Raw genomic sequence first — 27,483 nt, 5'->3', positions numbered from 1 at the left:
CCGTCCCAGTCTCAGGTCTTTTGCAGACTCCATCAGGTTTTCTTCCAGAATGGTCCTGTATTTGGCTCCATCCATCTTCCCATCAATTTTAACCATCTTCCCTGTCCCTGCTGAAGAAAAGCAGGCCCAAACCATGATGCTGCCACCACCACGTTTGACAGTGGGGATGGTGTGTTCGGCTGTGCTGCTTTTACGCCAAACATAACGTTTTGCATTGTTGCCAAAAAGTTCAATTTTGGTTTCATCTGACCAGAGCACCTTCTTCCACGTTTGGTGTGTCTCCCAGGTGGCTTGTGGCAAACTTTAAAGACACTTTTTATGGATATCTTTAAGAAATGGCTTTCTTCTTGCCACTCTTCCATAAAGGCCAGATTTGTGCAATATACGACTGATTGTTGTCCTATGGACAGAGTCTCCCACCTCAGCTGTAGATCTCTGCAGTTCATCCAGAGTGATCATGGGCCTCTTGGCTGCATCTCTGATCAGTCTTCTCCTTGAATGAGCTGAAAGTTTAGAGGGACGGACAGGTCTTGGTAGATTTGCAGTGGTCTGATACTCCTTCCATTTCAATATTATCGTTTGCACAGTGCTCCTTGGGATTTTTAAAGCTTGGGAAATCTTTTTGTATCCAAATCCGGCTTTAAACTTCTTCACAACAGTATCTCGGACCTGCCTGGTGTGTTCCTTGTTCTTCATGATGCTCTCTGCGCTTTTGACGGACCTCTGAGACTATCACAGTGCAGGTGCATTTTTACGGAGACTTGATTACACACAGGTGGATTGTATTTATCATCATTAGTCATTTAGGTCAACATTGGATCATTCAGAGATTCTCACTGAACTTCTGGAGAGAGTTTGCTGCACTGAAAGTAAAGGGGCTGAATAATTTTGCACGCCCAATTTTTCAGTTTTTGATTTGTTAAAAAAGTTTGAAATATCCAATAAATGTCGTTCCACTTCCATGATTGTGTCCCACTTGTTGATTCTTCACAAAAAAATACAGTTTTATATCTTTATGTTTGAAGCCTGAAATGTGGCAAAAGGTCGCAAAGTTCAAGGGGGCCGAATACTTTCGCAAGGCACTGTATATAACGTTTAACTATGTTGTCAATCACATCTGCATTTGACATTACACATTCATGTCCTGCAAACCACATTGACTTTCATCAGTAGTTTCAGAGTCTGATAACTATAGAGATATGATAGAGGTGAGGATAGAGGTGATTTTTCAAGCATGGAAATGAGTTTTTGGACACATGATTGACAGTTTACATAGAGCACAGGTGTAGCTGCACATGGCCTCTTCCACACAGGGCTGGAAAGCAGCCAGCTAGAGCATCATACAACACAATCTTGGAGAAGAGAAGTCGAGAGTAAAGAGCAAAGGTCTGCTATATAATTTACAGTGGGGCAAAAAAGTATTTAGTCAGCCACCAATTGTGCAAGTTCTCCTACTTAAAAAGATGAGAGGCCTGTAATTTTCATCATAGTTGAAGTGTACCTATGACAGACAAAATTAGAAAAGAAAATCCAGAAAATCACATTGTAGGATTTTTTATGAATTTATTTGCAAATGATGGTGGAAAATGAGTATTTGGTCACCTACAAACATGCAAGATTTCTGGCTCTCACAGACCTGTAACAACTTCTTTAAGAGGCTCCTCTGTCCTCCACTCTTTACCTGTATTAATGGCACCTGTTTGAACTTGTTATCAGTATAAAAGACACCTGTCCACAACCTCAAACAGTCACACTCCAAACTCCACTATGGCCAAGACCAAAGAGCTGTCAAAGGACACCAGAAACAAAATTGTAGACCTGCACCAGACTGGGAAGACTGAATAGGTAAGCAGCTTGGTTTGAAGAAATCAACTGTGGGAGCAATTATTAGGAAATGGAAGACATACAAGACCACTGATAATCTCCCTCGATCTGGGGCTCCACGCAAGATCTCACCCCGTGGGGTCAAAATGATCACAAGAATGGTGAGCAAAAATCCCAGAACCACACGGTGAATGACCTGCAGAGAGCTGGGACCAAAGTAACAAAGCCTACCATCAGTAACACACTACGCTGCCAGGGACTCAAATCCTGCAGTGCCAGACGTGTCCCCCTGCTTAAGCCAGTACATGTCCAGGCCCGTCTGAAGTTTGCTAGAAAGCATTTGGATGATCCAGAAGAAGATTGGGAGAATGTCATATGGTCAGATGAAACCAAAATATAACTTTTTGGTAAAAACTCAACTCGTCGTGTTTGGAGGACAAAGAATGCTGAGTTGCATCCAAAGATCACCATACCTACTGTGAAGTATGGGGGTGGAAACATCATGCTTTGGGGCTGTTTTTCTGCAAAGGGACGAGGACGACTGAAAGGAAATAATGAATGGGGTCATGTATCGTGAGATTTGGAGTGAAAACCTCCTTCCATCAGCAAGGGCATTGAAGATGAAACGTGGCTGGGTCTTTCAGCATGACAATGATCCCAAACACACTGCCCGGGCAACGAAGGAGTGGCTTCGTAAGAGGCATTTCAAGGTCCTGGAGTGGCCTAGCCAGTCTCCAGATCTCAACCCCATACAAAATCTTTGGAGGGAGTTGAAAGTCCGTGTTGCCCAGCAACAGCCCCAAAACATCACTGCTCTAGAGGAGATCTGCACCGAGGAATGGGCCAAAATACCAGCAACAGTGTGTGAAAACCTTGTGAAGACTTACAGAAAACTTTTCACTTCTGTCATTGCCAACAATGGGTATACAACAAAGTATTGAGATAAACTTTTGTTATTGACCAAATACTTATTTTCCACCATAATTTGCAAATAAATAAATAAATAAATCCTACAACGTGATTTTCTGGAATTATTTTTCTCATTTTGTCTGTCATAGTTGAAGTGTACCTATGATGAAAATTACAGGCCTCTCTCATCTTTTTAAGTGGGAGAACTTGCACAATTGGTGGCTGACTAAATACTTTTTTGCCCCACTCTATATGACCCCAGTATCGACTTCTCCCAGCAGACAGTGGAATTTAGTCACCAGATGATGAACATTGAAATACTCAACTCTGACATCAAACATGGATTACAAATATACCGAAAGAGATTGCTCTGGGCCTGATACCATGACACATTTAACCTTTGTGTGACTGTTATGCCTTCACTATGACAGATGGTGGCTTCAATGCAGTGGTCATATACAGGTAGCTCCGTGATAAGTATAGTTTCAGCCCACGACCGCCAATCCTGCTTCGATCTCTGGGCAGCGTCCACTCCCCCTCTCTCTTTGTCCCCCCCCCCCCCCCTGCTTGGGCAGATGGTGCCAGGGCTCAGGCGAACGGGAGCTTCGAGGGCCAAGATCCAAAAATGGAAGAGAAAACATGTAAAAGTATATTAGTAAAACAACTGCTTGAGGCAGATGCTTTTAAAATACAGGAACTACCCACTGACCCATCTGTTGTGAGGAAATTCCAATGAGGTTGCATCCCAAAAGGCTCTAGACCTTTGCCTTGAACCATCCCCAAAGATCGACACCATAGATCATTCAAAACACCCTCAAGGCATCAGTCAACCTGACAGGAAACAAAGTCTGTTCGATCGATTTTCATATCCTGATTTATTTTGATTTTTTATTGTTCATTGTGGCTAGACATGACACACAAAACTGTCGTTGACATCTAGCAAACCTGGTACATAGAACAACCTTTAGACTGTGGAGACCATAAGCAAGGCAGCAGACAACGCTGTAGCATCCCATGACACATCTGTGACACAAAGCATATGTTAAGGTTCTGGTGAATTTATGCAAAAGCTGAATATAGACATAAACAAAACACAAGCCTCCAAGAGCAAGGTAATAATAAATCAAGGTCTACTTCACTTCAGTCATCATTAAGGCCAGTTCGGATGTGGTAATTTAAGCATCTACTTCGCTAACAGCATGTAAAATAAAAACTGAAATTCATCAGTTGTCCTTTTTTCAGCCAACTATTTTTTTCCTACTCATTTCAAAATTACAAACATATTTTTTTTGTAGTAATGTAAATAATATTATCATACAAAAAAACCTTCCACTATGACAACTGGATGTACTTTCTGTTGTGTTTGTACTGTGGTGTCTCTCTCCTGTGTAGTACAGTAACCTACTCTTACAGTACGTGTTACAGTAACCTACTCTTACAGTATGCGAAGTTCCTTGGTGCTGTCGCCGCCCTGGAGGCGGGCACTGGGAGTGTTCAGTCAGTCAGATGCAGATGGACCCTGTCCTCCAGAGATCTTCCGGCGGATGCTAGCCTGGACAGCTGGCTGAGATAAAAGCTCCTTTATGTCCTGTAGTTTCTGAGACGGACACTGGTTCTGTGTGTGAAGGGGCTTCCCAACCAGGTCTGCTGCATCAACCAGCCTCTTCTACAAGGGACAAACAAAACACACAAACAAACTAACAGACACCCAATGTGATCCTCATCGCCAGTAGGTCAACCTTTTTGGCTGTGTATATTCATTAGATTTTAAAAAGCAGATTTTTTACCACAGGTAGGACATGGGACCCACTCTACATTTACCCTTCACGTCTTAACCACATACAGCACAGATGAGACAGGATCACGTAAACATAGTTCACAGCATATTTTCTAACTGCATAGTCAATCCCCTTGGCCTCAAGATTTTGAGTTGCAGTTCATTTTGTAGTGATGTTTTGTTTTAGCTTTAGTCGAAAGACGGTGATTGTCTTTGCACTGACCGCACCTTGCGGAGGGCCGAGGTTTAGCCCAACCTAACCTCAGGTCCCAGATCAGTCTGTAGTGTGTGTTGTGACACGTCAGCTCCACTCTGAATGTTGGGGCGACCTTTGGCAGCCAATAAAACTAGTCAGACAGTTGGGCAGACAGACACGACAGAGGCTTGTTTGGAGGGAGACTGCTGAGAGTAGTGGGTGACAGAGTTAAAGATACACAAAAAGCTGCATAGGGATTCCACGATCAATTCAGTGTCCTGCCCCAAAAAGCCCACCTTCCTTGTCTAGTAAAACCCCTCAACTGCCCATTGGCTCCTGGGCTGGCTGACTGCCTGAGTTCCTGCCTGGGCTGGTTAGTGTCCAGTGCCGCCTGGGGGAATTGTCTGTGGTCACTTGCTGCTGGCGCTGGTGTCGGTGGTGGTAGTGTTGACAGTGTTACTGTTGAGGTTGTCTGAGGGCCGCGCCAGGTCAGATGACGCGGCCCCGTTGTGCTGAGTCTCATCCATGTACTGCTGCACGGCCCGCAGCACGGCGTCCTCCACCAGCCTCTTACTCAGGCTCACCAGCTCCTCATCGTCAGGCTCCGGACCCCTCTTCACACCTACACAACCAACGACAACACAACAGCTAGCGTCACTACTACACCCGGTCACTACTCACACCATGCAGCCTAGCAGCTCTGAGCTACATGACCTTTACCCTATTCCAGCTCAGTGTCAAGTTCTGTCAACACAACACGAGCCCCTTGATTAAAGGCTCTTCAAGCCTCAAAGCTCAGTGATGGTAAGCTCATACAGTGTCAATTAAGTACATTCCCAGAGGAGTACAATTCCCATTTTGAGCACTTAAGAGATTAAGGTAAGCTATGAATTTACTGTGGCTATAGTCATAGGAGAAATATGTTGTGCCTGCAGTACAGTTCTCTTGCTAGCTACTGTATCAGTGACAGTCTGCCAGTATTAAAGTATGTTCGAGTTGGAGGGTGCATTAGAGTGACAGGGGGATTTGGCATTAACAGTGAGAACACTGAGGAGCCGAGGCTAAAAAAAAGACAAACACTGGTGTCATCCTTTCACGCTCTCGTTCCAGTATGGTTGAGAGTCAAACAGTCTGCTAGTTACACAAGAACATGTCAAAAGGAGGGAGTCTGGGAGAGTACAGTGCTTTAAATGAAATGGTGCTTTGGGACTCAGAGAGCCCACTGAGAGACAGAGACACACGTACTTGTCCGAGCAGCCCGGGGCCCGCTCTGAAAAAGATCTGCAAGACAAACAATAGCCGTTTAGCAACAGAACAGTTCTTCAACACAAATCAGACTCCATTTTCCCACAATCAGGGGCGGTTGTGCGGCGATTAGCCTATTCTTTATTTTGATTGGCCGTACACATTTTTGATTGACTGAGAGCCTACCTTGATTGCAGTGCTGGATGATAGGTTTGGTGAATTTCAACACTCAGTGATTTAGGAATCGCACACATTTTGATTTCTGTGGGTGTTTTATGGTCTCGTACTCAAGAGGACCACGGTGTTGCAGAATCAAGTAGTCAGATTAAGAAAGGTTCATCCGTGTTAAGTGTATTTCTCTCAGGGATGAGTCTCTCTCCAAAGACATTTAATGAATACTTACAGCAGAGGGGGAGAAATAAATAGCTTTCTTCACACGGCAAAGTAATGACCTTTATTATACCTTACAGTATGCAGATTAGAATGAAGCGTGTGCTGCGATACGAGTGACACATGGAGAAGTTGGTTATCAGAAGTCTGAAGCAAAACATGTCAACTCAATCAAGGCAGGAGTGCACTTTGTACCATGGAAGTCCACAGAACACAATGTGAGAGAGTGTGCAGTACATAAAAGGGCGTGCATACATCCACGGAACTAGATACTAGTAATTCTATTTCTATGTCTGCATTTTCCACGTGAAGAGGGGGGGAAACTCACAGAGGAGACAGACCCCTAATGGGTTGACAGACGTCAAACCTGAACATCGTAGACTAGAGAGACTCTCTATCTCGCTCTCTCCCACTCTCACGAGAACAGTGAGCAGCGTGAAGGTAAACTCTAGTCCATTAGTTAGTGCTGTGGCTCAGAGAGAACTTTATGAGAGCACTAAACGCTACATCCACACCGATAATAACGCAGGAGAGATCAGGCTGACAGATTAAGAGCTAGCCGGCAGGGTGCACCTGAGAGACAAGGCGAAGTGGTTCACCTTTTTGTATTGGACTGAGAAAAGGGAAGCCAAAATCCAGACTAGCATACGTAGTAGTCAAGGCGATAGCATTAGAATGATTTTGAGAGTATTAAACTATGCAAGTATCGAACAGCACTCTCTCTCTCCGCCTCTACTCCACTCTTGTGCCCAGACATTTCATCAGACGTGGTATCAAACGGGGCGGCAGGTAGCTGGTTCTAATCCCCGAGCCGACTAGGGGGGAAAAAATCTGCCGATGTGCCCTTGAGCAAGGCACTTGACCGTAATTGCTCCTGTACGTCGCTCTGGATAAGAGTGTCTGCTAAGTGACTAAAATGTAAATGTGTGTGGTTTTCCTCCACCCCTGGAAGGGGGAGTGGTGCGGTGGAGTCTGCTTGGAGGTATTTCCTGAGGAAACGGCAGCTCCATTAGGGAGATCCTGAGAGAGCTCCTCCTAAACCACCAGGTCATCTGAGGGAAATGAGGCGAGGAAGGATCTTTTTAGCTCTGCTCGCTCTCTGCTGTACACACACACACACACACACACTGGTACTCAACCGCTGCACTGCACCTCATCAACCAGCACACTAGATTGAATCTATCTCATGGATAATGGATAAGCCACATTCCAAAACAAAAATGAGTATTCACAACACAACAACTAGGATATTCTCCAACAAGATAAAGTGATGCATCAAATGAGCCCGTACAGTGGGTGTGTGTGAAAGTCATTGCATGCTGAGCCTAGCACTTCTGGACCTTCTGCAGTCATATATCACAGGGCGCTTGTCTCTCCGTCACTATAGGGACCTAGTGCTGGTGGCCTGACAAGGTTGCCATTGGGTCCCAGCTCCAATCTGTCCTTGGACGGGGTTAGAATAGGCCGTGTGTATGTGTTTTTCCATGACTGTGCACTGCGTGTGTGTGTGTCTGTGTGCATGCACATGTGGCTGCATAAAAGCAGACCGACAGGAGTGCAGACAGGCAGCAACAACACAGCACACTCTGCCAGTCATGTATCTTACTCATCAGACACACAAGCAGGAATGTGCTACACACCTCAGGCTGACATGATGCCATAGCAAGAGAACAATCAAGTGGTCTCTTCCAATATGGATACAGATCACAATGAAGCCTCTGCTTGAATCAGCAAACCTAACTAGCACTGTATGTGTCTGAGTGTTTCTGGAGGCCCTCTCCCGTCTTTTCTAACTACATTGGGAATACCAGGCAGAGAGATCGGCTTTAGCTGGTTACAACTACCCGCCCTCCCCTCCCCCCTCCACTCCACCATGCTGCCTTTTAAAATTCCAAAGCTATTATTTAGCGCTGTTGGGGTTGTCAGATGCTCAGGGCTCACAGTTTGTGCCCGTGGAAGAACAGACGGTCTCCCTTTTACGTGGAAAACACAGACACCCTTTCACAGTATTCACACGGCCAGCCAGCGGCCAAACAAGGACACGCTCCTCGCACCCAGCTGGGCTCACGAGGCGTGGTGACAACACAATCACATCACCCAACGAGCATCTGACCTCTCATGACAAACCTCTTCACCCTTCTCTTTCTTCCCCTCCCTCCCTTCCTCCCCATCCCTCTAGTTTCCCTCTCACTCCTACTCGCTCTCTCTCTTTCCCTCCACCAAGCTAGAATTAAAAGTAGGGCAAACATGCTCTCAGAAAAGGCAGCTCTCTGATTGCAGTGTTTCAACAGAGAAAGTCCCCCATCGAGTTGGAGACAGAGAAACAATGCAGAGAGAAAATCCTGCCAAATTAAACAAGACTAGCTTTGCCAGACTGGCAAGAGCTTTGGACGGATTTATAATAGAGAAATGAAAAATAAATTGTTTGGCAGCATGGGAGCTTCCAGTGCTGAGTGTGCTGCATTGCCAATTGTTGGAGAGGCTGTTGGCACATAGCAGCTCCAGAAAAAGACACAGGCACTTTGACAGACAGCCCCAAGTTCAGATATCAGTACACTGGTGACAGAGACAGGAGCACGCACGTTTATGGCATGTGCACGTCATCTATAGTGGACTATAAACTCTTCCGCAATGCCAAGATAAGACCTAAGGTGCAAATACAAGTACACACACAAAAGCACATACTTACCCACACACACACACACACACACACACACACACACTAATGGACACCCGGATACAAACACACATTCTCACAGAGACATACAGTAAAATGATAAGCCCCTTTCTTTCTCCCATTGATCTGAGTCCCAGCCACAAGCAAACCAGAAGACAGAAAGACCACCCACACCCAAGGACTTACGGATCTTCTCCTCTGCTCGGGAGAAGGGAAAGCAACACAACTGCCCCATAGCCGCACTGCTCCTCTGCCCCCTGTCTCTCTCTGTCTTTATCCTCTCTCTATCACTCTCTGCTCTACCCCGCTGCAAACAGATGAGTAGTAAAATCCAACACGGCTTCCACACTGCCTGAGATGGAGTGAGTGAATGAGGGAGTCAACTGAGAGGGTGAAGGCTGCGTTCACTCTGTGACAAAGAGGGGAGGGGTGTGTGAGTGTGTGGAAAGGGAGGGGGTTACTCAAGCTCCACCCTCTTCCCTTTCGCTGCCTTGGATAACTGCTTTGGAATGGCCGGCAGCTGACTGCCACAGTTGTGTGTTCTGCTGTGGGTGTGTGTGTGTGTATATATATGTGCGTGGTCTCCGAAAGATGTGCCAGTTTTGATTATAGCTACAACTGTCCCAGCTCCCCGGTTAGGCAACTTAGGATGACCAGTGGGAGACAGAGATTTTCATTTTAATACCACGCTCAAGACAGCCGGCATTGAAACAGGAAGTAATGGTGGAAGTGGTTGTATCATCAGCGATGCGCTATCACAGTTGGAAAGTCCAGGTTGGAGGATTGTCCTTGTAGGAAGGCTCCATTGGTGAGTTGTGTTGAAGTGGTGCAAAGTTCTTCTGACCGGTTGTCTCTCTGCATCTCCTTGTTCAACTAAAGCACCGACTGTGTTGGGGGGTTTGAGATCCTCAACAAGTACAGCCTGTGATTGGGGTGACCAGGTCACATGACTCTAGCCAGGGAAGAGTGACCCATGGCAACCCCCTAGCTACGGAGTAGCCAGATCCAGAGGTGTCCGAAAGTTTGCGTCGAACTCCCAGGACCAGAGAGAGGGTTTTCAACAAGACCAAGGTTACTCACCTCGCCAGCTACCCGGCATTCCACACAAAGACGAGCGATCATTAGGAACCAACTGAGAGGCTAATAATTCAAAGCTGTGCAGGCACTATGACGGTCACTCACAGCTGGCAACTTCTGTTTCCATTTAATGAGTTAACCTACAGGTCAAAAAGACAATAAAAATCAATCAGATCTGAGATGAAAATGTCGACGCGCAACAGAATGCAGTAAGTGAAAATCCAATCCTCCTTTTTTACAATTCAATATTTGAACAATGGTAATTGCCTTTAGAGAGCAGCTTTCTACTGAGAATAGAAAAACGACATTAGGCAGAGAGCCAGGGCATACAGAGCCTATAGAAAGTCTACACCCCCCTTGGATTTCTTCACATTTTATTGTGTTACAATGTGACATTAAAAAGGATTTGTCATTTTTTGTCAACGAACCGCACAAAATAATATGTTATGTCAAATTGGAAGAAAAGTTATATATTTAAAAAAATAAAAAAATAAAACACTTTAGTTAAGTATTCACCTCCCTGAGTTAATATATGTTAGAAAAATCTTTGGCAGCGATTACAATTGTGAGTCTTTTTGGGTAAGTCTCATAAGAGCGTTGCACACCTGTATTGGGCATTATTCTTTTCAAAATTCTCCAAGCTCTGTAAAAGGTGTGGGGATCATAGCTAGACAGCAATTTTCAAGTCTTGCTATAGATTTTTAAGCAGATTTCAGTCACAACTGTAACTTGGCCACTCAGGAACATTCACCGTCTTTTCGCTAAGAAACTCCAGTGTAGATTTGGCTTTGTGTCATATGTCATTGTCCTGCTGAAAATGTGAATTCCTCTTCCAGAGTCCGGTGTAAAGCAGACTGAAGCAGGTTTTCCTCTAGGATTTTGCCTTTCTTTTCATCCTGAAAAACTCCCCAGTCTTTGCCAATGTCAAGCATACCCATACCATGATGCAGCCAACACCATGCCTGAAAATAAGGAGGCAGTTATTTCAGTGATGTGTTGTGTTTGGATTTGTACCAAACATAAGGCTTTGCATTTAGGCCAAAAAGTGTCTTCCTTTGCCATGTTTTTTTCCTTCTGTATTACTTTAGTGCCTTGTTGCATACATATGCATGTTATGGAATATTCTGTATATTTGTATTCTTCTTTTCACAATTCGGTCATTATTGTAGAGTCACTACAATGTTGATCCATCCTCAGTTTTCTCCCATCACAGCCATTGAACTCTGTAGCCGTTTTAAAAATCACCAATGGCCTCATGGTGACATCCTTAAGCAGTTTCCTCCTTGTCCTGCAGCTCAGTTCAGAAGGACGACTGCATCTTTGATGTGTTGGGGTGGTTTAATACATCATCCACAGCATAATTATTAACTTGACCATGCTTGAAGATACTCAATGTCTGATTTGTTATTGTTACCCATCTACCAAACACATACCTTTTTTTTTCTCCGAGGCTTTCAAAAAGCTCCCAGCTCTTTGAAGTTTAATCTATTCTTGAAATTCAATATTTGACTGAGGGACCTTACAGATGTAGTATGTATGGAGGACAGAGGAAGGGGTAGTCATTCAAAATTATTTCACACCGAGTGAGTCCATAAAACTTGTGATTTGTTAGGCTTGCCTAAACAAATGGGGTGAATACTTACTACATTTGAGACATTAAAAGTTTATTAATTTGTAAACATTTGTAGAATTTTCTTTTCACATTCAGGAATATTTTGTGTAGATCAAAAAATGTAATAAATGAAATCGATTTCAATCCCATTTTGTAACGCAACAAAATGTGAAAACAGTTCAAGGGGGTGTAGACTTGCTATAGCACCGTATAGGCACCGTATAGGCCTAGCTAGAGTTAATGATATGAATAAACAACATCTCATCACCGATGACTCCTTCACTATTAGGTAGTGGAAAAATGTGTAGAGTGAGTCAACGCAGTCTAAAAGCCGAACGGCCAGAGAAACTCTGACTACTAGTGATGCGTGGGTTGACTTATAGCCCACAGCCCCCACGGTTATATCCGCCGGCCGGGTGGGTTTAGGGTCATGACATATTGAGTGGATGAAGGGTGGGTGGATTAAATAAAGAGAAAATACACTTATGGATTTAAATAAAATGTATCATCATTCTTGTGCAATTTATATCTATAGGCTACATTGAGGTTTTTCGTTCATTATTTTTATCTGCCATGAGTGCGTAAGCCTAAGCTTTAGGGCCTAACTGTATGCGCGCCACATAGCCGACATGCCAATCGCCAAATGCTTTTGTGGACAATGTCCGAGTTTAATTCAATAAAGAGAAAAGCTGTGAAAAGGAGAGTTGAAAATAAAGGGAAGATCCAGAAAAGCCACTTCAGATTTGGTGAAGTGGTAAAAGAGGATGATGGCAGTGCCAGCTTTGTTATGTGCGATGATTGTGAGGCGCTATAGAAGTTTGACAGTCACAAGACGGGGAGGGGGCGTCAAGTAGACTGTAGCCTACTGTTCAGATGGGTTAAATGGAAACTCTGACTCTAGGTCTATAAACCTCTCAAGTATCCTTAATATTAACTCCTGCAGAATTAATCATTTCTTGCAGTAAAATCATACACCAAATATACATTTTGACCAGGGAACAGGGGTGGAGAAATATGATTTTAAATAAAATATGTTATTGGTCACATGCGCCGAATACAACTGGTGTAGACTTCACCGTGAAATGCATACTTACGAGCCCATTTTTTTAAAAAATTTTTTACACCTTTATTTAATCTTTATTTAACTAGGCAAGTCAGTTAAGAACACATTCTTATTTTCAATGACGGCCTAGGAACGGTGGGTTAACTGCCTTGTTCAGGGGCAGAACGACAGATTTTCCCCTTGTCAGCTCTGGGGATCCAATCTTGCAACCTTACAGTTAACCAGTCCAGTCTAACGACCTGCCTCTCTCTCGTTGCACTCCACAAGGAGACTGTTACGCGAATGCAGTAAGACAAGGTAAGTTACTAGCTAGCATTAAACTTATCTTATAAAAAAAAACAATCAATCATAATCACTAGTTAACTACACATGGTTGATGATATTACTAGATATTATCTAGCGTGTCCTGCGTTGCATATAATCTGACTGAGCATACAAGCATCTAAGTATCTGACTGAGCGGTGGTAGGCAGAAGCAGGCACGTAAACATTCATTCAAACAGCACTTTCGGGCGTTTTGCCAGCAGTTCTTTGTTGCGAGTCAAGCATTGCGCTGTTTATGACTTCAAGCCTATCAACTCCTGAGATGAGGCTGGTGTAACCGAAGTGAAATGGCTAGCTAGTTAGCGCGTGTTAATAGCGTTTCAGGAGCGAGGAGAGGGACGGAAGCTATACTGTTACACTGGCAATACTAAAGTGCCTATAAGAACATCTAATAGTCAAAGGTTAATGAAATACAAATGGTATAGAGGGAAATAGTCCTATTATTCCTATAATAACTACAATTTACAAATACAATATTCACATCCCTTAAATTAAAATGTAGTCAAGTATTCATCCACTTTTTTATGGCGAGCCTTAATAAGTTGCATGGATTCATTCTGTGTTCAATAGTGGTTAACATTTTTTAATGATTACCCCATCTCTGTACCCCACACATACATCTGTCCCTCAATCGAGTAGTGAATATCAAGCACAGATTCAACCACAAAGACCAGGGAGGTTTTTCCAATGCCTCGCAAATGTTTTTAAATTATACATTTAACTAGGCAAGTCAGTTAAGAACAAATTATTTTTCTACAATGATGGCCTACACTGGCCAAACCCGAACGACGCTAGGGCCAATTGTACGCCGCCCTATGGGACTCCCAATCACGGCTGGTTGTGAAAATGCCTGGAATAAAACCAGGGTGTCTGTGGTGACACCTCTAGCACTGTGATGCAGTGCCTTAGACCACTGCACCCCTCAGGAGCCCCAAAGGGCACTGATTGGTATTTAAAAAGCATAGGCTGAATATCCCTTTGAGCATGGTGAAGTTATTAAATTAGGCTTTGGATGGTGTATCAACACACCCAGTCACTAAAGAGCTATTGACATCCTTCCTAACGCAGTTGCCAGAGAGGAAGGAAACTGCTCAGGGATTTCATCACGAGGCCAAGACAGTTACAGAGTTCAACGGTTGTGATAGGAGAAAAATTAGGATGGATCACCCTTGCCGAGTCATGTGAAATACATAGATTAGAGACTAATTTATTTATTTCAACAGGCTTAAAATCTATGGCAAGACCTGAAAATGGCTTTCTAGCAATGATCAACAACAAACTTCACAGAACTTGAAGAATTAAAAAAATACAAATTGGCAAATATTGTACAATCCAGGGGTGCAAAGCTATATAATCAAGATACAGAGTGTACAAAACATTAAGAACACCTGCTCTTTCCATGACATATACTGGACAGATGAATTCATGTGAAAGCTATGATCCCTTATTAATGTCATTTGTTAAATCCACTTCAATCAGTGTAGAAAAAGGGGAGGAAACAGGTTAAAGAAGGATTTTTACCTTGAAACATGGATTGTGTGTGTGCCATTCAGAGGGAGAATGGGCAAGACAAAAGATTTAAGTGCCTTTGAATGAAGTATGGTAGTAGGTTCAGGCGCACCGGTTTGTCAAGAACTGCAACGCTGCTGGGTTTTTCACTCAACAGTTTCCCGTGTGCATCAAGAATGGCCCACCACCTGAAGAACATCCAGTCAACTTCACACAACTGTGGGAAGGATTGAAGTCAATGTGGGCTAGCATCCCCGTGGAACGCTTTCGACACCTTGTAGAGTCATACCCCGAAGAATTGAGACTGTTCTGAGGGGGGAGGGGGTTGCAACTCAATATTAGGAAGGTGTTCTTAATGTTTTGTACTCGGTGTATATTTAACGAGGAATTGATCAAGATTGACAAACAAAGAGCAAACAATTGACACAATTAATAGACTGTTCAAAGAGTGTTACGTTACAGCCATATTCTAAAATGGATTAAGTAGTTTTTCCCCCTGATAAATCTACACACAATATCCCTTAATTCGAAGGCGAAAATAGGTTTTACAAATATTTTTGTAAATGAATATCCTGTTTCAATTGATCATTCTCGAGATGTTTCTACAACTTGATTGGAGTCCACCTGAGGTAAATTCTATTTTTTATTTATTTTTATTTTACCTTTATTTAACCAGGCAAGTCAGTTAAGAACAAATTCTTATTTTCAATGACGGCCTGGGAACAGTGGGTTAACTGCCTGTTCAGGGGCAGAACGACAGATTTGTACCTTGTCAGCTCGGGGGTTTGAACTCGCAACCTTCCGGTTACTAGTCCAACGCTCTAACCACTAGGCTACCCTGTCGCCCTGTTGATTGGACATGATTAGGAAAGGCACACACCTGTCTATAAAAAGTCCCACAGTCGACAGTGCAAGTCAGAGAAAAAACCAAGCCATGAGGTCGAAGGAATTGTCCGTAGAGCTCTGAAACAGGATTGTGTTTAGGCACAGATCTGGGGAAGGGTACCAAAACATTTCTGCAGCATTGAAGTTCCCCAAGACAAAGTGGCCTTCACCATTCTTAAATGTAAGATGTTTGGAACCACCAAGACCCTTGGTCAGGGAGGTAACCAAGAATCCGATGGTCACTGACAGAGCTCCTCTGTGGAGATGGGAGTACCTTCCAGAAGGACAACCATCTCTCCAGCACTCCACCAAATCAGCCCTTTATGGTAGAGAGGCTAGACGGAAGCAACTCCTCAGAAAAAGGCACATGACAACCCGTTTGGAGTTTGCCAAAAGGCACTTAAAGGACTCTCAGACCATGAGAAACAAGATAGTCTGGTCTGATGAAACAATGATTGAACTCTTTAGCCTGAATGCCAAGTGTCACGTCTGGAGGAAACATGGCATCATCCCTACGGTGAAGCATGGTGGTGGCAGCATCATGCTGTGTGGATGTTTTTCAGCGGCAGGGACTGGGAGACTAGTCAGGATTGAGGGAAAGATGAACGCAGCAATGTGGAGAGAAATCCTTGAGGAACACCTGCCCCAGAGTGCTCAGGATCGCAGACTAGGGCGAAGGTTCACCTTCCAACAGGACAACGACCCAATGCACACAGCCAAGAAAATGGAGAAGTGGCTTTCTGGACAAGTCTCTGAATGTCCTTGAGTGGCCCAGCCAGAGCCCGGACTTGAACCCGATCAAACATCTCTGGAAGGACCTGAAAATAGCTGTGAAGCTACACTCCCCATCCAACCTGACATAGCTTGAGAGGATCTGCAGAGAAGAATGGGAGAAACTCCCCCAAATACAGGTGTGCCAAGCTTGTAACGTCATACCCAGGAAGGCCTGAGGCTGTAATCACTGCCAAAGGTGCTTACACAAAGTATTGACAAAGGGTATGAGTACTTGTGTAAATGTGATTTCAGTTTTTAAAAAACTATTTTTTGCTTTGTCATTATGGAGTATTGTCTGTAGATTGATGAGGATTTAAAAAAATTAAATTAACTTTAGAATATCGCTGTAACGTAAAAATGTGGAAAAAGTCAAGGGTCTTAATACTTTCCGAATGCACTGTATATATACACATATTTTCACGGACCCCTGCAGTACCTCCGTGGCCCACTGGTTGAAATCCCCTGAGTTAGCTACAATGGAAGTAATAGCATGACTACATTTTGTAAACAATTTCATCAATGACGACCACTTCATTATTAGTTTGGCTGCTACGCAAAAAATGTGACGACAACATTAAATGGTCAATAAAGAAGTGAAATATGGAGCCAAACTGCCAGAGAACTGACTACATCTCCATGTTAGAGCAGTAGAGTGGAAAGACAACCAGGAGCATTCAGATGATGAAGTGAGGCTAGACAGAGCATGTTTATGTTATGACCCAGTTGGCACACACTGCTCTGCTCTGACCCCACTGGCCCAGGTCCTCCTCTCACCCACTCTACACTATCACCACCTCTCACCCACCATCCAAGGCACACCAGACAGCAGCGTTTGTGAAATACTATGCCAGGGTGACTACTGTCCTCTCCTCTACTTAACCCTCGAAATACGAGATTAAATTAGGTAGGGCATGAATTGGTAGGGCATGAACGTACGCATGCACACATCTCGGTGTGCAGAAAGACTATGAACTAGATGTACCAGGCAACATTCCTGTTGCTCTCCTAACCTTGGCCGTGACAGCGTGACGCCTGCTTAGAGCTCAATGACATAGAACCGCTCTCTGGACGTCAGCACTGTTAGATGTCAGATAGACAGACCGACATAATGTTGTCTGTCCGTCTGTCTGTGGACCTTGTCTAGATGACTGTGCTGATATCAGACACAGCTCTGTTATTGTTTTCGGGTAATAAACACTGATAACATCAGAGCTCTTTTCACCTCCCTGACCAAGGCCCATCCCCCCCAACTGCTCAGTTTGGCTGGGCGGTCAGCTCTTGGAAGAGCCTTGGTGATTCCAAACTTCTTCCATTTAGGAATGATGGAGGCCACTGTGTTCTTGGGGGCCTTCAATGCTATAGACTTTTTTGGTACCCTTCCCCAGATCTGTGCCTAAACACAATCCTGTCTCGAAACTCTACAGACAATTCTATCAACCTCATAGCTTGGTTTTTGCTCTGACACGCACTGTCAACTGTGGGACATTACATAGACAGGTGTGTGCCTTTCCGAACCATGTCCAATCAATATAATTTACCTCAGGTGGACTCAAGTTGTAGAAACATCAAGGATGATCATTGGAAACAGGATGCACCCGAGTCTCAATTTCAAGTATCACAGCAAAGCTGTCACAGTAAAACTTGTTTTTCAAAAACTCCACAAATTTCTTGTTAACAAACTATAGTTTTGGCAAGTTGGTTAGGACATCTACTTTGTGCATGACACAAGTAATTTTTCCAACAATTGTTTACAGACAGATTATTTTACTTAATCACAATTCCAGTGGGTCAGAAGTTTACATACACTAAGTTGACTAAACCATTAAAAAAGCTTGAACATTCCAGAAAATTATGCTTCTGATAGGCTAATTGACATCATTTGAGTCAATTGGAGGTGTACCTGTGGATGTATTTCAAGGCCTACCTTCAAACTCAGTGCCTCTTTGCTTGACAACATGGGAAAATCCAAAGAAATCCGCCAAAACCTCAGAAAAAAAATTGTAGACTTCCACAAGTCTGATTCATCCTTGGGAGCAATTTCCAAACGTCTGAAGGTACCACATTCATCTAAACAAACAACAGTACGCAAGTATAAACACCATGGGACCACGCAGTCGTCATACCGCTCAGAACAACAGCAAAGGAACTTGTGAAGATGCTGGAGGAAACAGGTATAAAAGTATCTATAGCCACAGTAGAACGAGTCCTATATCAACATAACCTGAAAAGCAGCTCAGCAAGGAAGAAGCCACGGCTCCAAAACCGCCATAAAAAAGCCACACTACGGATTGCAACTGCACATGGGGACAGAGATCGTACTTTTTTGAGAAATGTCCTCTGGTCTGATGAAACAAAAATATAACTGTTTGGCCATAATGACCATCATTATGTTTGGAGGAAAAAGGGGGAGGCTTGCAAGCCAAAGAACACCATCCCAACCGTGAAGCACGGGGGTGGCAGCATCATGTTGTGGGGCTGCTTTGCTGCAGGAGGGACTGGTGCACTTCACAAAATAGATGGCAACATGAGGCAAGAAATGGGTCTTCCAAATGGACAATGACCACAAGCATACTTCCAAAGTTGTGGCAAAATGGCTTAAGGACAACAAAGTCAAGGTATTGGAGTGGCCATAACAAAACCCTGACCTCACCCTGACCCAAAACATATTGTGGGAAGCTTGTGGAAGGCTACCCAAAACATTTGACCAAATTTAAACAATTTAAAAGGCAATGCTACCAAATACTAATTGATTTTATGTAAACTTCTGACCCACTAGGAATGTGATGAAAGAAATAAAAGCTGAAAGAAATCCTTCTCTCTACTATTATTCTGACAATTCAAATTCTTAAAATAAAGTGGTGATCCTAACTGACCTAAAACAAGGAATTTTTACGAGGATTAAATGTCAGGAATTGTGAAAAACTGAGTTTAAATGTATTTGGCTAAGGTGTATGCAAACTTCCGACTTGAACTGTATCTCTCTCTAAACAGTATATTATATCTATCTATATTCACACTACCGGTGAAAGGTTTTAAACCCTTCAATGAGTAGGTGTTTTCTTTATTTTTACAGTTTTCTAAGTATGAAACTATGAAATAACACATGGAATCATGTAGTTTTTTTGTAATAAATGTGCAAAAAAAACAACAACTGTTTGCTTTGTCATTAAGTGGTATTGTGTGTAGATTGCTGAGATGTTCTTTTTTACATCCATTTTAGAATAAGGCTGTAACGTAACAAAATGTGGAAAAAGTCAAGGGGTCTGAATACTTTCCGAAGGCACTGTATTAGAGGTCGACCAATTAATCGGAATGGCCGATTAATTAGGGCCGATTTCAAGTTTTCATAACAATCGGAAATCTGTATTTTTGGACACCATTTTTTTTTTTTTTTACACCTTTATTTAATCTTTATTTAACTAGGCAAGTCAGTTAAGAACACAGTCTTATTTTCAATGACGGCCTAGGAACGGTGGGTTAACTGCCTTGTTCAGGGGCAGAACAACAGATTTTTACCATGTCAGCTCGGGGATTCAATCTTGCAACCTTACAGTTAACTAGTCCAACGCTCTAACCACCGGCCTCTCATTGCACTCCACGAGGAGCCTGCCTGTTACGCGAATGCAGTAAGCCAAGGTAAGTTGCTAGCTAGCATTAAACTTATCTTATAAAAAACAATTAATCATTCAATCATAATCACTAGTTAACTACACATGGTTGATGATATTAGTTTATCTAGCGTGTCCTGCGTTGCATATAATCGATGCGGTGTGTATTCGCGAGAAAGGACCGTCCTTGCTCCAATGTGTACCTAACCATAAACATCAATACCTTTCTTAAAATCAATACACAGAAGTATATGTTTTTAAACCTGCATATTTAGCTAAAAGAAATCCAGGTTAGCAGGCAATATTAACCAGGTGAAATTGTCTCACTTCTCTTGCGTTCATTGCACGCAGAGTCAGGGTATATGCAACAGTTTGAGCCGCCTAATTTTCCAAAATGTCACGTAATTATGACATAACATTGAAGGTTGTGCAATGTAACAGGAATGTAACAGGAATATTTAGACTTATGGATGCCACCTGTTAGAACGGTTCCGTATTTCACTGAAAGAATAAACGTCTTGTTTTCGAGATGATAGTTTCCGGATTCGACCATATTAATGGCCTAAGGCTCGTATTTCTGTGTGTTATTATGTTATAATTAAGTCTATGATTTGATAGAGCAGTCTGACTGAGCGATGGTGGGCACCAGCAGGCTCGTAAGCATTCATTCAAATAGCACTTTCGTGCGTTTTACCAGCAGCTCTTCGTTGTGCTTCAAGCATTGAGCTGTTTATGACTTCAAGCCTATCAACTCCCGAGATTAGGATGGTGTAACCGATGTGAAATGGCTAGCTAGTTAGCGGGGTGCGCGGTAATAGCGTTTCAAACGTCACTCGCTCTGAGACTTGGAGTGGTTATTCCCCTTGCTCTGCATGGGTAACGATGCTTTGAGGATGGCTGTTGTCGATGTGTTCCTGGTTCGAGCTCAGTTAGGGGCGAGGAGAGGGCCGGAAGCAATACTGTTACACTGGCAATACTAAAGTGCCTATAAGAACATCCAATAGTCAAAGGTTTATGAAATACAAATGGTACAGAGAGAAATAGTCCTATAATTCCTATAATGACTAAAACCTAAAACTTCTTACCTGACCTGGGAATATTGAAGACTCATGTTAAAAGGAACCACCAGCTTTCATATGTTCTCATGTTCTGAGCAAGGAACTGAAACATTAGCTTTCTTACATGGCACATATTGCACTTTTACTTTCTTCTCCAACACTTTGTTTTTGCATTATTTAAACCAAATTGAACATATTTCATTATTTCCATGAGGCAAAAAAAAAAAAAAAAAAAAAATTGGCCAATTTATCGGTATCAGCTTTTTTTGGTCCTCCAATAATCGGTATCGGCGTTGAAAAATCATCATCGGTCGACCTCTACACTGTATACAAAAGTGTGTTGACATCCCTTCACATCCGTTTCTGACAGGTGTATGAAATCAAATCAAATGTATTTATATAGCCCTTCGTACATCAGCTGATATCTCAAAGTGCTGTACAGAAACCCAGCCTAAAACCCCAAACAGCAAGCAATGCAGGTGTAGAAGCACGGTGGCTAGGAAAAACTCCCTAGAAAGGCCAAAACCTAGGAAGAAACCTAGAGAGGAACCAGGCTATGTGGGGTCGAGCAAATCGAGCACAGCCATGCAATCTCCATAGACAAACGTTGACAGTAGAATACCCTTACTGAAGAGCTCAGTGACTTTCAACGTGGCACTGTCATAGGATGCCACCTTTCCAACAAGTCAGTGTCAAATTTATGTCCTGCTAGAGCTGCCGTTTCCATGGCCGAGCAGCCACACACAAGTCTAAGATCACAATGCGCAATGCCAAGTGCCGGTGGAGTGGTGTACAGCTTGCTGCCATTGGACTCTGGAGCATTGGAAACGCATTCTCTGAAGTGATGAATCACGCTTCACCATCTGGCAGTCCGACACTCAAATCTGGGTTTGGCGATTGCCAGGAGAACCCTACCTGCCCTAATGCATAGTGCCAACTGTAAAGTTTGGTGGAGGAGTAATAATGGCCTGGGGCTGTTTTTCATGGTTTGGTCTAGGCCTCAGTTCCAGTGAAGGGAAATCTTAATGCTACAGCATACAATGACATTCTAGATGATTCTCTGCGTCCAACTTTGTGGCAACAGTTTGGGAAAGGCCCTTTCCTGTTTTAGCATGACAATGCCCCTGTGCACAAAGGAAGGTCCATACTGAAATGTTTTGTCGAGATTGGTGTGAAAGAACTTGATTGCCCTGCACAGAGCCCTGACCTCAACCCCATCAAAAACCTTTGGGATGATTTGGAACGCAGACTGTGAGCCAGGCCTAATTGGCCAACATCAATGCCCGACCTCACTAATGCTTGTGGCTGAATGGAAGCAAGTCCCCGCAGCAATGTTCCAACATCTAAAGCCTTCCCAGAAAAGTAGATGCTGTTTTAGCAGCAAAGAGCGGACCAACTTCATATTAATCCCTATGATTTTGGAATGAGATGTTCGATGAGCAGGTGTCCACATACTTTTGGTCATGTAGCGTATCTACTGGCGTGTCTTGAAATCCAAACTCACCTGGGCGGGCATAACTTTTAATGTTGAACAGCGTGAATGACAGATACTAAATTCATAAAGAGAGACTTGTTGTGCAAGAAACAAATGCATTTATTAATTCCGACCGTGCAGACTACTGAGACTTAGATCAGAAATGTGTCTGCCTGCATTAAATAACAATGAATTATATTACATTAGCTACATATTTCATATCGATTTAGCCTAAAACAGAATGAATCCCATTACCATCAAACCCTCTCGAACCCTTTAGCTTAGCCACTGAAGAGCACTCTATTGGATCGTTATCTAAACACTAACTGTGTGTTATATCCAAGACGATAGCTCATCACCATCAGATTAAAAAGGCAAGAGCAAATGACTGCAGCCTGGTTTACTATAGATTCCCTCCTTGTGTGTGAGAAGAGCATCAAGGCCATTAAAGGTGTCTGAACAGCGGCTGGCAACGTCCACAGAATGAATAATCCAACAACAAACAGCATCAAATCAATAGAACAGCATGTTTCATATCTACAGCCTCAGAGAGCAAGCAGGGTGAGGCTATTGAGTGACACTCCATAGCAGGGGGAAGTTATGGTGACCATTGTGCGTATGACTCACAAGCAATACCATCTTTCATCCACTACTTACTAGGGATGCACGATATAAAATCGGTAAGCATATCGGAGTCGGACAATATTAGCTAGAAAGCCCAACATCGGTATCGGCCCGATGTCTAGTTTAACGCCGATGTGCAAAACCCATGTCAAAGCATACCTATGAAATGTAGGTAGCTGTTTGAAAGACGTCACAAAAAATATATAGTGCTAAATGTGCAACACGGCATTCCTAACCTAGCCCACAATGTCTGCTGTGTAGATCAAACAGTTAACAAGTCGAGCAGTCATTTGAAAGAGTAATACAATTTCAGTGAGACAACACAAAAAGGCCAAATTCATTAACGCCAAGTTAATGGTATTCATTGCCCTTGACAATCAACCTTTTCTCTGTCGTGGATGATGTTGGCTTTCGCCGACTGGTCAAGCAACCGGTACACACTACCAAGCACGCGCTATTTTTCAAATGTTGCCCTTAACTTCAAGACTGACATTTGGACCAGCGATGTCAGCCTCATGAGCATTTTGAGTCTGACAGCACAGTGGGTCGACAAGGATTTCCTACTGAGGAAAGCCGTATTGCATGCTCGAGAATGTGCTGGTTCTCATACCGCAGCTGCCATTTCAATAGCTTTTGAGAACATGTTTGAAACTTAGAACAATGAACACTCCTAGCTCCATTCCAACAACTGACTCGAGAAATAAGCTCAACTCCGCCTGCAGCAGATGCGATACCCTGTCATGGCATTGAAACGCCTGCTCAAAAAAAATGCCAACACAGACCGTTGGGCTAACTTGGAAAAGTACTCTACTAGAGGCTGTAAACAAGCAATTCGGTGGCATTCGCTGAGCCTCTACTGTGTCGCCACCATGCTCGATGCTAGGTACAAGGACGCAGACAAGAAAAAGGGTAGGGTTTACGTGGAACGTTAGACACACCTGGAAACGGACATAGTGACAGTGCACACCAAGGAAGAGAGGCCACGGACAGAGAGCTGAAACTTCCCTGCTTGACATGTATGATGAAATCCTGGTTGAGACTGAACAAACAGCACAGCAAGTCAGTGAAATAGGTTTTGATTATGTTTTACAGGTAATGGGGACATAAATAAATGCAAACAAAATAACGTTTTGGTCAGTGTGTGTGTTTCAACTAAACTCAGCAAAAAAAGAAACGTCCTCTCACTGTCAACTGCCTTAATTTTCAACAAACTTAACATGTGTAAATATTTGTATGAACATAACAAGATTCAACAACTGAGACAAACTGAACAATTCCACGGACATGTGACTAACAGAAATTGAATAATGTGTCCTTGAACAAGGAGGGGGGGGGGGTCAAAATCAAAAGTAACAGTCACTATCTGGTGGCCACCAGCTGCAAAACCTGTTAGGGATAGGGGGCAGCATTTTCACTTTGGATGAATTGCGTGCCCATAGTAAATTGCCTCCTACTCTGTCTTAGATGCTAATATATGCATTCATTATTAATTCATTCAGAACTCATAGGGCAGGCAAACTTCCAAACAGGAAGTGGAAATTCTGGGGCTGGTTGAATTTCAAGTCATCGCCTATTCACATCCAAACAAGATATGGATCTGTTCGCACTTCCTACGCCTTCCACTAGAGGTCAACAGTCAGTAGAACGTGGAATGAAGCCTCTAGTGTGATATGGGACCGGATGGGAGAGGAATGAGTCAGTGGTCTGTCAGAATGCCAGTTCCTGGTTGAGCATATTACTGTTGATATAGCCTTGCGTTCCATTACTCCGTAGACAAAAACGAATGCTCCAGTTGGAACGTTATTAGATATATATATGAAAATAACATCCTGAAGATTGATTCTCTACTTAGTTTGACCAGTTTATTCGACCTGGAATATAACTTTTTGAAGTTTTCGTCCGAGTTCGCCTGGACCAGCGCCAGCTTTTGGACATGTGAACTAACCGTCCTAGCAAAAGCAGCTAATTGGACACTAGTAATGGACACAATGGAACAAAACAACAATTTATTGTGTAACTAGGACTCCTTGCACTGCATTCTGATGAAAGAATATCAAAGGTAAGGGAATATTTATGATGTAATTTCGTATTTCTGTTGACTCCAACATGGCGGAGAAATATTGTTACGTTTTAGCGCCGTTTTAGATTATTGCATGGTATGCTTTTTTCGTAACGTAAAAAAAAAACAATCAGCGGTTGCATTAAGAACCAGTGTATCTTTAATTATATGTAAAACATGTATCTTTCGTCAAAGTTTATGTTGAGTATTTCTGTTATCTGGCGTAGCTCTCTGTAATTACTCGGGATATTTGAGGCATTTCTGAACATGGCGTCAATGTACACCGAGATTTGTGGATATAAATATGCATATTATCGAACAAAACGTAAATGTATTGTGTAACATGATGTCATATGAGTGTCATCTGATGAAGATTATCAAAGGTTAGTGATTCATTCTCTAATTCTGCTTTTGTGACTATCTTTGGCTGGGAAAAATGGCTGTGTGTTTTTTTGGATTTGGTGGTGATCTAACATAAATATATGTTGTGTTTTCACTGTAAAACATTTTAAAATCGGACACGATGGGTAGATACACAAGATGTTTATCTTTCATTTGCTGTATTGGACTTGTTAATGTGTGAAAGGATGAGCCTGCAGGAAGGGTACCACATGAGGGAGGATGTGTTCCTGGTAACGCACAGCATTGAGATTGCCAGAAATGACAACAAGCTCAGTCCGATGATGCTGTGACACCGCCCCAGACCATGACGGACCCTCCACCTCCAAATCGATTCCACTCCAGAGTACAGGCCTTTCTGTAACGCTCATTCCTTTGACGATAAAGACGAATCCGACCATTACCCCTGGTAAGTCAAAACCGCGACTTGTCAGTGAATAGCACTTTTTGCCAGTCCTGTCTGGTCCAGAAAACGGTGGGTTTGTATCCATAGGCGACTCTGTTGCCAGTGATGTCTGGTAAGGACCTGCCTTACAACAGGCCTACAAGCCCTCAGTCCAGCCTCTCTCAGCCTATTGCGGACAGTCTGAGCACTGATGGAGGGATTGTGCGTTCCTGGTGTAACTCAGGCAGTTGTTGCCATCCTGTACCTGTCCCGCTGGTGTGATGTTCGGATGTACCGATCCTGTGCAGGTCTTGTTACATGTGGTCTGCCACTGCGAGGACAATCAGCTGTCCGTCCTGTCTCCCTGTAGCACTGTCTTAGGCGTCTCATAGTACGGACATTGCAATTTATTGCCCTAGCCACATCTGCAGTCCTCATGCCTCCTTGCAGTATGCCTAAGGCAAGTTCATGCATATGAGCAGGGACCCTGGACATCTTTCTTTTGGTGTTCTTCAGAGTCCGTAGAAAGGCCTCTTTAGTGTCCTAAGTTTTCATAACTGTGACCATAGTGTCTTAACGACCGTTTCACGGATGCATGTTCTCATGAATTGTTTATGATTAATTGAACAAGCATGGGAAAGAGTGTATTTGGATTTTTACGACTTATTCTTGAAAGACAGGGTCCTGAAAAAGGACGTTTCTTTTTTACTTAAAAATCATACAATGTGATTTTCTGGATTTTTGTTTTAGATTCAGTCTCTCACAGTTGAAGTGTACCTATGATAAAAATTACAGACCTCTACATGCTTTGTAAGTAGGAAAACCTGCAAAATCGGCAGTGTATCAAATACTTGTTCTCCCCACTGTATATACATACATTGCATCTGGAAAGTATACAGACCTCTTCCCACATTGTTACATTACAGCTTTATACTAAAATGTGTTAAAACAAAACACATAATACCCCATAATGACAAAGTGAAAACTGTTTTTTTGAAATTGTATCAAATTCATTAAAAACACGAGGGAGTATTCAGACCTTTTGCTATGAGACTCGCAATTGAGCTCAGGTGCATACTGTTTCCATTGATCATCCTTGAAATATTTCTACAACTTGATTGGAGCCCATCTGTGGTAAATTCAATTGATTGGACATGATTTGGAAAGGCACACACCTGCCTATATAAGATCCCACAGTTGACAGTGCAAGTCAGAGAAAAAAAACAAGCCATGCGGTTGAAGGAATTGTCCGTAGAGCTATGAAACAGGATTGTGTCAAGGCACAGATTTGGGGAAGGGTACCAAAACATTTCTGCAGCATTGAAGGTCCCCAAGAACACAGTACCCTCCATCATTCTTAAATGGAAGTAGTTTGGAACCACCAAGACTCTTCCTAGAGCTGGCCGCCCGGCCAAACTGAGCAATTGTTGCTCTCGAGTGAAGCAGTGTTCTAAGACACTGCATCTCAGTGCAAGAGGCGTCACTGCAGTACCTGGTTCGAATCCAGGCTGCATCACATCCGGCCGTGAATGGGAGTCCCACAGGGCGGCGCACAATTGGCCCAGCATCGTCCAGGTTTGGCCGGAGTAGGCCGTCATTGTAAATAAGAATTTGT

General features: G+C 43.1%; 1 protein-coding gene and 1 long non-coding RNA gene across 2 annotated transcripts in view; one reads left to right on the top strand and one right to left on the bottom strand.

Annotated features, from left to right (window-relative positions):
• Positions 1-3,589: 3,589 nt before the first annotated feature.
• Positions 3,590-27,483, bottom strand: part of LOC110522177 (A-kinase anchor protein 7) — a 52,556-nt gene continuing 28,662 nt past the window's right edge. Inside the window, exon 8 of the mRNA XM_021600338.3 lies at positions 3,590-5,328. Coding sequence (XP_021456013.3) covers positions 5,117-5,328 — 212 coding nt within the window. The 3' untranslated portion in view covers positions 3,590-5,116. The remainder of the gene's footprint in view (positions 5,329-27,483) is intronic.
• Positions 9,507-11,774, top strand: LOC149984110 (uncharacterized). Its single transcript, XR_016495383.1, has 2 exons — positions 9,507-10,304; positions 10,932-11,774. It is a non-coding gene; the product is annotated as an uncharacterized LOC149984110 (long non-coding RNA).

The sequence above is a fragment of the Oncorhynchus mykiss genome, chromosome 4, assembly GCF_057628025.1.
Source record: "Oncorhynchus mykiss isolate SJ-2025 chromosome 4, ASM5762802v1, whole genome shotgun sequence".
NCBI classification, from domain to species: Eukaryota; Metazoa; Chordata; class Actinopteri; order Salmoniformes; family Salmonidae; genus Oncorhynchus; species Oncorhynchus mykiss.
Note: the sequence above shows the minus strand (reverse complement) of the source record. Positions and strands in the feature narration are given on the sequence as shown.